Consider the following 17,795-nt stretch of genomic DNA (forward strand, 5'->3'; position numbering starts at 1 on the left):
ACTCACCTTACAGACTACCTTCTAACTGGACTCGCGAAAGGCTTTAATCCCGGCGTTGCGAGTCCTCTGTTACATGTATCGTGCATTTGTATTTGGGGTATTGATCTGTGTCTGTGTTAATTATTTAGATGCTTTGCAGCTGTGGACCGTTGGAGTGCCCTAGTAATTGCTCCAGTTGTAATGGAACGCAGGGGAACTGCCTCTGGGAAACGAGTAGTCGCGCACATAATAGTTTAGGAGGTACTTGTACCCAGATTTTGAACGTTGAAAGGGTCCAACACAATCAATTATTACATCAAATGGTTCCGAGACCATAGGAATTGGATAAAGCGGGACAGGCCGAATAATTTGATTGTTTTTTCCCACTACCTGACAAACATGACAAGTACGACAAAACCTGGAAACATCACGTTTTAAACCAGGCCAATAGAAATGACGCAAATCCGATCATATGTCTTTGTGACACCTAAATGACCAGCCAAACCATTATGTGAAACACTCAATACCATGTCACGATATACTACCGGAACTACAATTTGATTCACGGTATCACATTCCTCCGCAGATTTGGGGGTACACCCATTTTCTCATCAGAATCTCATTGGTAAGAACAAATGCCTGAGGGGCACTTACCCTTTCTTGATCGGTTTCAACCAATTCAAACAATGGTGCAAGAGAAAGATCTGCCCTTTGAGCAGCAATTAAGTTATCGGAGCACAAAGGCAGATCAACGGGATCCTTGCAAGCATCACCTGCAGCACTTAAAGGAACCTGACCTAAATCTTCTTTCAGAGACACAGAAGACAAGTCATTTACATCAGGATTTACCATAAACATATAACAAAAATCATTCATCATTCCTAATGCCCTACATGGATCTCAGCTCATCAGGATCATCAGTTCATTTTAACAGCCAAACACATACCCGGGTCAAAAAATCTCTCTCGATTTTCCTTCCAGAAATTCAGGCTGTAAGCGCCGGAGGTGGACCCCATGCCAGCGTCCCTCAATATTCGGAGCTGATCTTCGAGTGAATCACTTTCTAAAAACACTTCTAGAGGCCACTCTCAACTTCATCACCCAAGCCGTCTCACCCAGGACCCTCAATTCCTACCGCATGTAGGAGCTTCAAATCATTCCACAACATCTACAACCTTCCCTTCCCCGACTTTTCCTTCCTCACCATCACGTCCTTCATCTCCTTCCTCAAAATCACAAAAACCTTCAAACCAAGTCTATCAAGTGGTGTGCAATTCTTCCACAAGCTCATCTTCAACGCACCCTCCCCAGTCACAGTCAGCTCCCAAACAATCATGTTCATTAAAGGCATTCAGAGAACCCAACCTGCCCGCCGAGACACTAAGCAACCCATAACCTTAGAATTATTGACAAAATGCGTATCGACCCTCCGCAGAGGCTATCAATCTATGCACATTGCACGCACTCTCGAAGCCATGTCTATCCTGGCGTTCTTCGGCTTTCACAGAATCTCGGAAATCTCCACCACCTCCAGCTTCGACCTCACCCTACGATCTCAGACCTGTCAGACACAAGCCCACGCTCTGCCGCTGCAGACACTAGCCCACGCACTGATGCCTCGTGCGCCTTTGGGGGGTACACAATCGAGGGGGAGAGATCCGGTTTTGAAAGGACACCAATTAAGCATACCCTCACTACTCCTGCTACTATCATTATTATCTGCATAGGTGAGCTCGTGAAATTATGTTTTTATTAACAAAGTTCGGGAGGAGATTGACCATATAATCAAGCCCGGCTGATTGGCATCACCAATCGCAGCCGATCCACATTAACTATCACGCCTTCTACCCTATCAGACCCAGCAAACTATCCAGTGAATGATTTAACCCTCTTACCTACACTTTCTCAGTCTGCGACATCCCTCCACCACCCCGGCTCCTCTTCCCAAACTCGCTTCTCTCACAGGATTCTGAGGGGGGTACGCGGGGTTCAGGCCGTTTCCGAGCTTGACGCAACTGGTTTATAGCTTGATTGCAGGGTCAGGTAAAGATTTAGAGAACAACAATATACATTTGAGTTGGAGAGTTTTATTTATTCAAAGAATACATTTTCTTTCAAAGTGCCACACCATTACTTTGGTTCATACAATGTTCCTTCCCTTTTTTTCACTGACTTCATCCCCTTAAAGTATTTGTTTATTTAATGAGCTCTGGTCATTTGTCTAGTTTTAAAATGCACACACTGATCAGGGGTCTGTGGAAACACTGTACAGTAAATGCAGCATTTGTTTATCAGTGACAAATGGGAAATAACAGTTAAATATTTTGAAAATTATGGTTGAAGAAATTTGAAGAAATATTAATATTTCTTGTAAATTAGATAGATTTGATACTTCAGTAATATTACTGATGTCCCTGACTGCTGTAACATCAAAAAGCAAGGAAAATTATGACATTTACATTTAGTCATTTAGCAGACGCTTTTATCCAAAGCGACTTACAAAGAAGAGTGCCCTCAAGTGGGACATATTGAAATCCCATTTGAGGTAATTTTGGTTCTTATGTGTTTAATGGGAGTTAATTTTGGACATTTCTAAAGACCATCCACTGCTCCACTGTGTAGCTGCGAGTAAGGGCAGACAGGCGAGCAACCTTTCAATAATTTAACTTCCCATCACTGTGGTCTGATTTGCTTAGTCCTTTTGCTTAAAATAAACAAAGCTGATGGAATTTTAATAGAGTCTTTAATAAAAGTATTTCGGAAATCAGACAGTAAAGGATTTAATTCACATTGAAATGGGGGGTTTTATACTATGTAAATAATATAATCTCTGTATAATCCAGTTCTGGTCAAAGGTTCATGTTCCAATCAAATTTGTCTCATTAACACTTATTCTTCAAGAGCCTCCCGGTTAAACCCTGACTAGTTGCTAGTCTTTATCAAGCCCTATTAAATAGGTCAGCAAGCCTGGCCGTCACACTGTCTTTTCCTTTTTTCAGCCCCTTAGCAGTTCAACAGATCCCTGCCAATTTCCAGAGTTGTCACGCCACCTGGCTCCTGATGTCTCTTTCAGTGTCTGTGACAACTTCCAGGTTCTGACTTGGATATCTGTCCTCGCTCATTGAATATTTCAAAACCCCTTGACATTTTATCCTGTAATGAGCCTGTACGCAGCCGTGGAAGGAAGGGCAGCTGCTAAGCACAGTCTAGACTCGGCTTCATTAATCCAAACTCTTTTCTGCTTGAAGCGATGAAGCCACCACCCAGGCAAGTCGCTGCTCATTCACCTGGTCTAGACCCCATTTATTTAGGGTAGCAATGTCTAAATCACTCATTATCCAGCGAGTGTGCAAAAGTCTGATGCACCCGATCAGGTAGGAAAGGTGAGCATGGAGAAACACTTAACACCTTTCTGGAAGTATATAAGCCTTAAAAACACACTTCTTTCCTCCTACGCAGAATCACAACTTCATATTGCAAGTTATGGAGGGTTCAGGCACAAAGATAAATTGAACAAATAGTGAAACCACTGGCTTTGATGAGGCATGAAATGCCAAAAGTCACTTCTTCAAGTCAAATGTAAGTTCATATTTCAAGTTGTTTACATTTATACAGATAGTAGGTTAAAGCCATACGAGACACTATTGGCAAATTCTTATCAACAAGCAACCAACACTTTTTAATATTCATGATAACATATTTAGTACTGTACTGTTTGGTACTGCGGGTACCCTTGCATGGAATTCCCCATGTTGTTTCTACAGTAGCCCTTAACAGACAAACTGCTCTACAGAGCTCATTTTGTAAATACTTTATCTCCTTCGGCAAAGAAGCAAAAACAAAGACAATTTTTTGAAAAAAAATTTGACCTGAAGATGTTCCTGCAGCTCGTCGGTTAATTTTGGTTTTCTGTGCTGGCATGTCGCATGTCCCTTGACTACAAACGTCCACTTCACAGCGACATCCATGAAAAGTGTCTCTACTGCTTTTTTTTTATTTAAATTTGTCCTCTTTTGTCCATTCCGGATTAAATGAGGTCTCACGTTTCTGCAAGTTACTGTTATGATGTGACGAAGCCAGCAAGTGGACTCCACTTTCACGTCGTGGAGGCTTGTTTACGTTTTTAACCAATGATATATCAGGTATTTATTTGACACCTCTTTCAGCCAATCATTTGTTCGACCAGAGATCTTACGGCATCAGACGCTTTGCTGCTGCGTCCCAATCAATGTTCTAAAGGGAATTTTGTTTAGGCCGGTTCAGCACAACTCAAAAAAGAAGGACAAATGAGCAGGGACGTGCACAGGGGGGTTGCACAGGTTGCCCGGGCAACTGCCCATATGCCCATCTCGACTCGCTTTGCCCTCCCAAAGTGGAAAATAAATAAATAAATCATACAATGGATGCAGAATTTCACATACGTCTAGATAAAATAACGCGAAAAGCCTCATTCACCTCCGTATTCGGGCTACGAAAGTGAAAGTCAGAAGAGGAAGGGCGAACTCTGTTTACATGGGTTCAGGGCAACATGAGTCGAGAAGGGCATATGGGCAGTTGCCCGGGCAACCTGAGCAACCCCCCTGTGCACGTCCCTGAATGGGACGTATACAAAATTGCTAAAATTAAATTTTTGGTAGAAAATAATAGTTTGGTCGATTTTAGAGTAGATTTTATGTATTACATAAAGAGAAGTTCAAGTAATTAACTTATTCTATTTCCACCAAGAAACGTAGCCTGCTCGTCAAAAATGTAAAAAGGCTATTATAACATACCTTAAGAGTTGCTATACCTATGTGACTTCACCATTCTTTGATATTAGTAGCCTATTTTTAATGCCAGAAACGATGCAAGATCTCTGCCAAACCTTTTATTTCTCTCCACAGGAGTGATGCAATAACTTGCCATGACAAGGATGCTATTAAATGTGATTTGCACTAGTAAGGCAAAACTGTGGCCACAAGCTTTGTTTTGTATGCTTTCTCTGTCAGCATATGTCACACTAATTGACTGGTGTATAATTCCTGGACTCAACTCTATCTCTCTCACAGTCTGTCCCCGTCACAGCTTTTCTCTCCTTCCTTCACAAACACAACAGATTATTTCCATATATTAGCAAGGACATCCCATTGTTTCAATACCAGGCAAAATGTTTTTTCTGAACTCCTGTTGACATGATTTGGCCAGTTTATAAATCTTTTTGCTATAGTGGCAATCATCATGGTTGTTTTAACAATCAATCAAGTATATAGCGTTTTCTAGCATGAACTGCTCGAAGATACACGGATGAGGATCCAAATGCAGTTTATTAAAAAGAGGTAATACAAAGACAAAATACACATGACAGGCATAAATCCAAACAAAGGTGGTCAGTCCAAACACAACAATCAAATTCACAAGACAACAGCAAACAGAGTGATCCAAAAGACATCAAAGCAAGACAAAAAACAGAAATACAGACATAGAGAACGCTAGGAATTAAAAAAATGACATGATACAAGACTTCTCAATAGGTGATTGAGAAAACCAAGTTTAAAAAAGCAGACAAACAACAGTTAAAAGGACACAGGTTAAAATAATGATAATGAGTCCGGGCAATGCTTTATGGGTAATGTAGTCCAGTTGAATGGCAACAGTCTGGGCATCTTGATGGTGGCCATCTTGGATGAGGCAGGGAGCTCAGAAGGGAACATCTTGGATGAGAAAGGGAGCTCATAAGCGGGCATCTTGGATGAGACGGGGGCTCAGTGGGTTCAGAAATAGCCTCTGGTGCGGACGAACAGCGCACAGCCCAGACACACAGCAGGGCAGCAGCCACCGCTGTCAGAGCAGTCTCCAAGGGTAGAACCTCAGGTACAGACGATTCTGGAACCACCAGAATTGGGACCACCGGTACAACAGCAAACCGCACAGATGCCAGTTCAGTGTCTGCCAGTCCAGAGACCAGACATTTGAACCTGGAACCAGCCATCACGCAAAGGGACTCTGGAATGGCGGCCATCTTGCGAACAGGTACTGGACTGACGGCTATCTTGGGAACGGGTTTACAGTCAGGACTTTCTGATATTTCTCTCCATAACACATGCTAAATTGTATGATAGTTGTAAATTTTTTTTGACCATAGTAATCCGGATAGAGCTATATTTCTAACATTGTAGACTAAAGTAGCCAACCCTGCACGCAACAGAATGTACTCCTTATCCATCGTACAAGGATTATTTCAGAAAGCTGCCTCACATAAATAGTAGAGTTATAATAGAAAAACAGAAGGGTGAGAATAAATTGAAAATATACAAACATTAACTGAATATATACAAATATGTTGAAGGAAGATTTGAGAGAGCTGGGCTGAAGTCCTCATTTATTCAACATAAAAATATATTTGTTATAACTTGGAGCTTAATTAATATTTACACATTTCTATGCAGAACCAGAAAGACAGGAAGTCCAGCCTAATCTTATTAGTTCAAATAATATTTAGGAATATTCGTGTGGGCGCAGGCATTTTAGAAGATTGTACCTGTCAATCAGGACAGACAAGTAATGGATTTTAGCACTTGTGGTAAATTAGCAGTATGATAACTACTCTGATGACACTACATAAATTTTGAGACGTGCAGGTTTGTTGACCAAAGATGAATGAGCACTGGCCTTTTTCGATTAAGGATAACCGGATTACAAAAAAAACGAATTATTTGCCAAGGATTACAACTGACCTAAATGACCCAGTTTCTATCTTAAGATGTGAAAACTGCATTGTAAAGGTGAAGGAAATGTATTTTATTCTGGGCCAGTGTGTCCATATACAGTATAAGAAAGTTTGTCATAAATGAGGGATGATATGAAAGGTAAGGACAGACATGAAGGAATTGTGGGTCAGACCTGAACTAAAGGATATACACTAAACTATATGTAAATACAGGATTATCAAACTGTTTCAGTATCATTTTGTGTTGGTAACCATAGCAACAGTAGGCTGCTCCAGTGTTTCCAAACATTCGCCAAACAATAAGCGCTATCATTATTTATCATTATAAAATCTCACACATTTAACACAAAAATAAATTTTGTTTAGGAAAATGCTTTTAGTTGACATATGGCTGTATGTACACAAAGCAATTCCTTATCTGAACTTGTTGACAGAAACTCCTATAAAAAGTCGACCGGAGGTATGAGAAATGATGAGAGGGAAGAGACTGGATATGATAGAGAGATCAGTCACCCGCCAGTGATATCGGCCTTGTTTTTCATGCCCTCCCTGGTGTCTCCGATGCATCTGAGTGTTTGAGATTGATATGGTTCAACTCTATTGTGACATCAGCTCCTCTTCTGACTGGTCATTGCCCTGGTGAAGATCAGCTACACACACTCCTCCAGGGGATGTTTACACACCCTCTCTTGCCAGGCACTGGCTCCCTCACTGAGGTTATGGTGATGAGTGTGACGATCAAGATCTGTTCTTTTCTCTTTCCCCGCAGTTTCTTCTCCTTCACCAACCCCCACCACTTACTTGATAGTTGCAGGCGTGCTGGACAGATGGTGGGAAATATCCTTGCTTTGTATATGTTTTATTTTTGTTAAAGTCACCAGTGGCTTCTTTTAAAAATGCCCCCTATGCCTGGGTTGTAACAGGTTTTTTTGTTTTTAAAGCACATTTTATACAACCGGGGTTGTCCAAAATGCTGTACATTCAAATTACCCAAAATATTAACAGGAATAGAATCCAAACCAAACAAATGCAAATCAGACAAAAGGAAACAAAACAATAAAAAATTAAAAAATTATCTTGTTATTAGAAAACATCTGATTATTAGTTTTTGGAAATGACTGTCAACGGGAAACTTGAATGCACAAATGAAAATTTAGAAAATGGAAAAAACCCTGTACTTATTGAATGATTAAAAACTGGGATGTCAAAGTTAACAAGCACTTTTAATACTTTAAATTGGTTTGATATCAACAAACCCAGTAACAAACATAAAGAGTGACATAATTTTACTAAAAATAAAAATGAGAATATAGGGATTTCAGAAGGAAAGCCAAGGTATTTGGCACATCTTCCTTTTGCTTTACTAATAACATTGACTTGTGCTGGCAAGTTTGTGCAAAACCTGATGATCCATGTTATCCCAGTGTGATTCGAGAATGTTCCAAAGAGCATTTTATGTGCTTCATTGCATTTAAAGAAATCTGACCTTTAGCACTGAGGTTTCATGGTAAATGAGTTAACATGGTAAATGTCAAAAATGAAATTTGAATACTGACTAAGAATTAGTATAACATATTAAATATTTATCATTTATTTTATGTCAGCTCTAAATAATTAAAATGAAATTATAATGTTAATATTTCATAAATATCACATTTAATATATTACAAATTACTTATTATATTACCATTTTGATTACGGCCCTAGTTACAATTACTTTTTTGCAGTTGTATATCGTGCAATCAGTAATGTGTTACGATAGCAAAAATCAAGCTCATTTTTATAAATGTTTTAAGTATTCAAGACAATAAAATTAACTCAACCTTAAATTTAACATAAACCAAATAGAATCTAGACAAGTGTAGGGGTAAGGAGCAGGGGCGTTTCCAACATTGAAGGACATCCGGGGCTTAGCAATGACGTATACGTGCTTCTGACGTATGCGACGTCAGAGGCATGGTCGGCTGTCAGTGCCAAACTCGTTTATAAAAATGAACCGGGATCCCGATCAGCACGACCTTAAGCATCCACTTCATGCATCAGTCACCATTAGAGACAACACCCTTTCCACGAAGAGGTTTTTTTTGTTTGTTTCCCGCTCTAGCTAGCCTAGAACCAATTATAACGCATCTGCATGTTCAGTGTTTTCTTATAAATATTTTTTAGAATTGTAATTTAAAGGACGATTTAATAAAATGATGCAGACAAAATTAAAATGCGGCACAAATCTGGCTTCCAATTTCAAAGCTTCCCGCAAAATGTGAGACAGGTGGTCCCCCTTTGGTAATATTAAGCAGGTTTTTGATTTACACACGGTTTAATGTTTGATGATGATCACGTTATTTTATTTTGAGTGAGTGAGCAATCTTCTATCACTTGTTTCAGTTTATTCTTCTGTGTTTTAATCCGGATGAGATTCGGTACTAGAAGATGCCAGTACAAGTGCTACCGTTTAACTTTAGCTTAGTTGACTTATTTCCGAAAAATCCCCAAAGTCTCGTTTGCTTAATTTTTCTTAAATGTTTTCTTTCCTGCTTGCTGACTGTCTCAGTTGTTAAGCGCAGTCAACTCTTGCGGTTGACTGCGCTAGCTCATCCCCTACCTGCTGCATTTTCAACCGAGAGGAAGAAACGGAGCAGCCAATAGGCTACCGACAGCAAATAAATGTATTTTTAAGGTCTATTATAACAGGCTGTATGCAGTATATGCAAAGCCAAAGTGCAATTAAATTAAGCAACTTATGATTTCGGGGGTTTACATTGGCTATTGTCCAGTATCATATTTGCTCAGTGACAGTCATTACATTCGGGGCTTGACTCAAAACATTTGGGGCTTCAGCCCCGGAAAAATTGACTGGTGCCACCCCGGTAAGGATTAGAAATCGGATTGGGCCCAAGTCATTCCCTTGGCAAAGAATGCTTTTTATAAACTCCACCCAAAAAAGACTAGAAGAATAATGTATTTTCCTTTATTGCCAGTCTAACACCTCCCAGACAACATGGTGTAAGATTATAAATACAATTGTGATATTAGTGGGTTGTAAAATTGTTCAGTGCTTTGGTCCAATACAACTATGACCCATTAGAAGCCTGCATATACATTTATTGGAAACCAAAGAGAGCTTGTACACAAATGAAGAATAAACACAAAGGTCTTCAACAGTGTTGAAAGTTCGATTGCATACTGTGAGAACATTATGAACACACCTACGCTAAACGGGTGAGATACGGTGCTGGCAAATTATGCTCTTTTGTTGAATCATAAACACCTTGAGCATTTCCCATAAGAAACACACAAACTGAATCCTGGAGTGCACTGAACCAAATAGTGCTTTTATTTCAAACTGCGTACAGGGACGTTGCGGTTTTGACAGTCGTTTCAATAGAAGTCAGTCCACGATGATTCCACATGTCTGTTTATAGTCTTAAAAGCAATGTTAAAACATGGCACAGTCCTGGAGAGAAGTGTTGTTTTGGCAGGTGGGTCACTGTCTTCTCTTGTATAAAAGTATTTTGGACCCACATCGTCCATAAAATCTAATCTTCTGCTCAAATGCAGCCAAACCAGAGTTTTATTCTCCGTCCGAGCAATATCTGTTGTCGAATTGATCTTTGTGTTCAGCGAGGCAACCCAAACCGGAGCAATGCTTAAAAAACAACTCATGAAAAGACAGAGCGTGTTTTTCAGAAAAGCTTTCGAGAAGGACATTCATCTTCCCTCAAGGTATCAGTAGTGACTGGCGACTACACCACCCCCCCTGCTGTTATTTCACTTACGTGAGATGGTTGAGGTTAATGAAAGAGCACAGGACGTTTTCCCGGGGGGGTAAACACACTTCAAACTAATAGAACAACCCACACCAAAACTTCGAAACTTCACAGTGGTGTAAGTTACAAGCAATGCCTCCTGCTTCTTATATCTCATGATGGTCTGATCCTCCTCCAGCTCCTCCCTCAGGCTGTAGATCCCTCTGAATAGAATAAAAAATTTCACTTTTTAACATGACCGGGATTCTGAAGTCTTAATGTAAGCTCCAGCAGGCGGTGGATATTTGCAAGCAGCTGATTGGAGTTTGAAGCGACGGCATTGGAGTTTTGGAACTCTAAAATCTCAATTTCTCTTAGCAATAATTCATTAGCATCTGTCTGCAAAATGGAGATGAATTTTAGCCTTCCAAAACCCCTATTGTTCGCATGTAAATTTAACTTCAGACGAAAAGCATGCGTTTCCATGACTTCACAGAAAAGAGGCTTTCGCTGAAACCATTACAGCAGTATTTAGGAAACAAATGTCAATTTGGGGGGAAATCTATTATGGAATGGAATGAGAAAGGCCATAAAGTTGTAACATCACAACTGCACCAGAATTCTAAATCCAGAACGGTTTCCCACATTAAAAATATGTTCTTTTGTGTTCAACAGAACAAAGGTTTTTGAAAAACTCGAGGGTGAGGGTGAGTAAATGATGACAGAATTTTTGGAAATGAATGAAAACTATCCCTCTAAGAATCACTGTTTATCAACATCCAGGCCAAATATGCAGTCATACTCTCCATAACAAAGTGTGAGCTCTGGTTGACCTTTTGATTCCGTACTGACATAATATGCATGCAGTGCATGTTTGCAGAAACAATTTAAAATGACATTTCACTAAATATCACAAACAACGGTGGTCCTAGAAATACAGCCATTGCGAATAACAAATCATTTCCCACACCACTGCTTTTTCAAGATACATATAATACAGACACTTCGTACTATAGATATCATTTATAGAGCTCTGCAAAATAAGTATTTTAATGTAAAATAAAATAAAATAAATTACAATTCTGACTACTTTTAAGTGCAACCCTAATCCACACCTTAGCTGTGCCTCAAAACCCAGCACAGACGGCATTTCAGATCATCAAATCATTCAGATTTAAAGGCTACCTCAAATTATAAACCCTTTAAAATACAATATATGTTCATGTAGACAGCTGCACAACTGAAGTGGAAAGTGAGTAGGCCTGGTAGGTTTCGAGATCCAGACTTTGTCCATTTCATCAAATGTTATTTACGTCTTAATGGTTGCATCATTAACAGGGTCATGGTTCTGTGTTTAGAGACTTTTAATGGCTGTTTATGGGGTGGTAGATGTCATCGTTATTGTTTCTCGGTCTTGCTCTGTTGCGGGTGATTTAATTAGCATGTCAATGGTGATTCTGGACAGAGAGCTTGCATATTAATGTTTTCATGGATAGACACACACAGAACACCACAGTGAGGAACCGTGTGCTACATGTGGCTGCACAGGGTCGATTGTTGCTAATTTGTTGCTGCACTATGATGATGGCTGTGTTGACAGAGAATTGACCCTCTGTCTACGGTTCGAATGCAAAACACCTTTTTGTTTCTTTTAAAGGACACTGTAAACAGAAAACTTGTTTTTTCTAACATGCAACACGCTTCAGAAAATCCACCCAAAGTTCCCTTTCAAGTAAACAAGCGACAACTCTCAATTGTAATGAGAATTTATTCACAAATGAATTTTCAAGCGATTATGAACTCAGTCTTACCAATCGGAGTGCCCAGCATAACGTATCTCTGCTTCTTAGCAACCCGCCACCCACATTGGTGTCAGCTTCCCCCGAATAACATTACACTGTTGTAAAATTATCATAGAATACATTCTGCTATATGTCACCGTCAATACGCGTCAGGGTGCAAACAACTGAATTCAAGCCATTAGTGTCTCAAAGGGCTATTTGTCAAATTGCATTACACATAACGCATGCACTTTATTACAATGACTACACAATATTCATTTTATATATACCTTAGGGAAGGAACGATATCCCTCAGTGCCACAAGCAGATAATCCATAATATGAATGAGTTCAAAACCAACTTGAAAAATGATGCTGGGCCATGCGTGTGCGTTCCATGAAACCTTCTATAGGAGTCAAAATCTGCAAAAGGGTTATTAAATGTAACAAATCATGTAAAGAAATTTGGAAAATTGAAATGTTATCAAACTTTGATCATTAAAAATAATCCAGGAAACGTGTGCACCGTTTCTCTGCTTCTCATAAATCCAAGGTATCGGGCATGCTATTTTTGGGAAGACATCAGTGTCATGATATTTAAATATGTATTTGAAAACAGATGGATGGTAAGGTAATAATAATTTTTTTCTTAGCCAGCAAGCCTTCGGCGATGAACGTCCATGGGTGTGCAATGCTGATGTTATTAGCTCTAATATTCCAACCAAGAGCCAAGAAGTTTTATATAAGGCTTAGATAAATGACATGTAACTCAAAGACTGACATGTCTGTCTTGTCAAAAGTGTTACATTCAGATGTCACAAATTCGTTTACTTTGCTGTTTTTATGATCTCCTGTAAAAAAATGGTGTATTTAAATCAGTAAAATGCTGATCCAGCTGTAATAAAATAGTGAAAATCATGTCCCATTACTATCCATTTGCAGATTTCGACTGATTTCAAGATGAAAGCTTGTTGTTTGGTTAGACTGATCACATAGACATGTTACAGGCTATTTATTTCAAAGTGTTTTATATACACAAATTGTGCAATTTAATCATTAAAGATACAATTATTATTATTTTAGACTTAAGACCATTTAGTAGCATTTCTCAGCATTCTCTCTTATTGCGGGGTAGTGCTTGTTCATGTTGCTCACTGGTTAATTCTATTTAGTTGGCCTTGATTATAATGTAGTGTTTAATCATTCTTTAAAATTTGCTTTGTCCTCCAGTATTAAAGCCACGAAGATAGTCTCCAGGGTCTGAAATGTTTGTGCATTTTTGCACATAACATGTTTCTTTACTTGTATTTTCCTCGATCAATCCATTAATTCACTCCCTCATGCATTCACAATAATTCTTCTGTCTTATTTCTAGATGCTTCTATTACAGAAATATTATTTAATTATGGTTGGTGGAATCACGACACTAATCTGTAGTGACCACTACAAGATAATAGCTCTTCTATTTTCGTCTCCTCTCCCGTCTATTCTATTATTTTGTATTCTATTTATGTCTAATCTTTGTTGCCACATCTGTGTGTCAGGCGATTAATGAGTTACCATGACATGCGACGCAGGGGCTTGTCCTCATCCTCACACTAATGAGCAGACATCATCTCTCAGAGACAGGCACCTGACCCCTTGCACCCGACAGCTGCCAATGGACACCAGACGCCAAAATGAAGTTTACATGCAGTTACATTAACCAAACTTCTTCCTTGACTTTGCTAAGGCAGGAAGCAACAAAAGATCTTAAAATGTGATTCAGAAGTTTAGAAATACAGTACAGAATCCCAACATTCTGTGTTTAGCTCCGAACACTAAGCTCATTAACGTTATTCCACAAAAACATAACGGAGCAACAAAATCTGTATAATTTGTATCATTGCTGTAAATTGAAAGCAATTACGAACAGTAAATGTAATTTTCCGGCTATGAAATAGGACAGTGGATGATGAACTATGAAGTATGAGTAATGAAATATTCATGGTACTTAGCTCTTATTTCCCATATCACATTCAAAGTTGACAGCAATGTGTTATACTTCTTTATAATTGATCACACACGTCGAGTAAAAGTTTAAAAGAGGTACCATGTATCGCTTCTGACTGAGTACCTTATAAATGCTTCATGTTGTGTGAGTGCATATGCTTAACAGCATCATCTGCTTTTATAATGTCGCTCAGTTTAGTCCGGTTAAAACACTTACTCGGGACAGAATCAGGATTTTAAGACATCATAGATGTCTTACGGACACAAAGTCTATAAGATAGACATCTTAACTGTGCTTCCTTATTTTTTTAATGGAGAATAAAGAGTTCAGTGAATAAAAAAGAGGAGTGAGTGTTGTGATTGTAGGCCAATTTGTTACATTTAATTCTGTAAAGTATTTATAAAAAAAAATTTTCATCAAAAAATGTATTTTACCCCAATTTGTTCTGTTCTATTAGGATAGCAATAGCATGTTAATGTAAACACAGTTCAAATCAATGATGAACATAATTTCTTCCAATACAATTCGGTTAAGATAAATATGATGCTGTCTTAGAAGGCAGCTGCCTATATAGGTATCATATAGGTTAGTGCCATTTTGTTCATTCCAACAAGGATGGAAATGTCTATTTTTGGTGCAATGCTTAGCAAAAAATTCAAGGGGAGATGAAAATGTAATGCTCATATTTAAGATTGAGCACACCTGAGGGATTGTGCCCACTGGAATGCTGGAGACCTAACAGAAGTGGTCAGAGGTTATCTGAGGAAATAATACACCTGAAGATGGAAAGAGAGAAGATAGCTATAAGAGCATACATAGAGTAAAATTGTATCTGATATTAATATCCTCTCGCATAGTCATTTTATAGCCATTCTACTGGGCCTTGACTCGGTAAGCTTTGTGCCATACATGTGTTGTGTGTTTGATGCACATTTGATGCAAATAAACTATGCAACATATACATTTTTAATATATCTTTAAAAGTATATTTAGAATCACAAACATGCTGCAAAGCAACTGTCTTTTGAGTGCAACTTTAACTGACACTATTCTTCTTTTCTACGTTTTGTGAAAATGTAACCCCTCCTCCACGTCTTCAGTCTTTTTCTGTTTAAAATGTCTTTCTAATTGAGGGTTGTCAGACAAAGCTTTCACTCATATTGAAATTCTCAGTTTCTTTGCCTTTTCCAGGGTCTTTCAATAGTGAGGAGTGCTTTTAAGCCACGCTTAGTGCCAATCATACCAATAGTTAAAAATGAAGATTGTTCAACGTCTCAAAAAGAAAATGTTTCGAAATTATCCAGGATGTTATAACATCATAAAGATTTTGACCTCTTCATTCATTACACTTCATTTCATTATACATTGTCCAACTAATTTGTTGAGTGATAGTGATAGATGTCCTCATACACGGTCAAGATATCTTGATCCTTTCTTTGGTTTTAAAATTTTAATGTAGTAATGCAGCGATACAACACTGATGCCTGTACCGTCTACCTTTTTCACAACACAGTGAGACCAATAAAAATAGAATAGCTTCATAATTACAACTTCACCTCAAAAATTGTATGTGCTTGTCACAAACATGGAAAGCAAATTTAACAAAAAAATCAGTGAGTTATGTCAGTCATGTTACATGAGGTATCAGTCAATGCATTTTTACAAGTACATGTACATGAGCTTAGTGTCGGTGCGTCCCTATTGTAATGTAATGAGACATGGACATATACAGTATCATATCCTGAGCCACTGGTGAACATGACACACATGCTGTAACAGATACGTTTTGATGGGGTGATAGGGTTTAAAATAGGGTGTGTTGTCTGCACAATTTGAGGTTGGTTGCTTGTAGTGAAGACAGCTTTGTTCATTACAGTATAGTGAAAGATTTTTGTGGTGAGACAATTGGTTGTTATCTTGATTGGGTAGAACCGATAACATTTGAATGGAGTCTAACAAATTTCAAAGAAACAAAGAAAAGTTGCAATGACTATATTATTATGTTTTGTTTTGTGGTAAGGAGTCATCTCATTTCTATTTATTCTGTTCTTTCTCTCTCTGCAGTTAAACCGACAGTCATTGATGTTGATATCTATGTAAATAGCATTGGACCTGTGTCATCAATAAATATGGTGAGTACACATCTATAAACCCCGTTGATCACTATAAACAATGTCTTTATCTCTTTGCTTTCTCAGTCCCATACTGGCACACACACACTCCCATAGGTGACACATGGCTGTAGGTTTGGGTTGAAAGCAGGGCCACTAACTTTCCCTTTGAGATGCAAGTAAATTCTTCAGCTTCCCTATGGCTTCGAAAAGCTTCAGGGGAAACAGCGAGACAGAGAGAAAATGGAACCAGAACATAGAAAGAGGCAAAAGTATGCATGAGTTGGCACTTATTTTTATAGTTTGGGAAAATTGGCTGAATCAACTGATATAAAAAATAAAGCTGTCCCTCCGTTCCATATTCAAGCCTACTTCCATAGATACAGTATATTTTACACAAAGAAGACAACTGTGAACGATCTTTTAAAATAGATATACAATTCCTCTGAAGCTCAATACATCACGTTCGTTCTTGAAAATCTAATTGTGCATTCACTTCCAATTATTATCGTCCAGGGTTCACAAAGAAAGAGAGAGAAGGGTTGGATAATGACTAGATTCCAAACCACGACCTAAGGAAACAGCAACTATCGATTGGTATGTCACATAATGGTGACTTTGTTAGACTTGTTTTAAAGCCTTTAGGGAGATGGATCTCAAAAGAGTTTCACAGGAGCCTATAATATTCGAAAGTGTTAAAAGTTTCCAAGGTCTCCCTTTGCACTTCACAGTTTGGAACATGGTTGTTAGACACGATGTCTAACAATCTTTTTATTTGTTTACTGTATGGTTTTTATGAGTTGGTAACAGAAAGGGGTTATTATAAAAATGGTTTGTTTCATGAAAGGACTGTAAAACAGTGTCTCTTTTGATTTCTCAATATCCCATTTATTTCCCATGACAAATTCATTTTCTTTCCCAGCTGGCCTTTACACTATCCGCCTCAGTAAATAAAATAGCTTGACACAACAAATAAATTGTTTTACACAACAAATTTTGTCAATGGATACATTAAACCCAATTTTTTACCTGTTTTTCAAATTGTAGGTGAACTCAACACCCTTCCTATGCATGTGTTGCCATCATGCTACATCACAACAATTTTTTGTGCTTTTCTGTGTCTGGTTAATGTTATATTACAATGTATGAGAGCATAAACACACCCTATACAGAAGAAGCTAAACCAGCGATTTAAGTGTGCAGTGAGTGTCGCAGCATGCAAGGTTTTCGGTTGTGCTGACGAGTGGAACTGATTTGGTTGTAGAGTGTCATTGTGCCGGGATTCATCAAGTTTATACTTTACATTAAGATACAGTGTTTGTTTTAGGAAGGACTCACATCATTTGCTTTAGTGCGACAAGCTTGGAATAAATTAGTTTATGTCCATCATTCTAATTATATTAAAATTGCATTTTACATCTTTAGGTTTGTCCAAAGAATAAAAGCACTGAAAAGTGTGCAGAACTCTATAGTACCCTGG

General features: G+C 38.4%; 1 protein-coding gene across 1 annotated transcript in view; it reads left to right on the plus strand.

The window, feature by feature from the left end:
• Positions 1 to 17,795, plus strand: part of gabrg3 (gamma-aminobutyric acid type A receptor subunit gamma3) — a gene marked incomplete at both ends in the record, with an annotated part of 102,362 nt that overhangs the window by 9,133 nt on the left and 75,434 nt on the right. Inside the window, one exon of the mRNA XM_079460286.1 lies at positions 16,269 to 16,336. Coding sequence (XP_079316412.1) covers positions 16,269 to 16,336 — 68 coding nt within the window. The remainder of the gene's footprint in view (positions 1 to 16,268; positions 16,337 to 17,795) is intronic.

Source organism: Barbatula barbatula (genome assembly GCF_947034865.1).
Source record: "Barbatula barbatula genome assembly, chromosome: 7".
In the NCBI taxonomy this organism is placed as follows: Eukaryota; Metazoa; Chordata; class Actinopteri; order Cypriniformes; family Nemacheilidae; genus Barbatula; species Barbatula barbatula.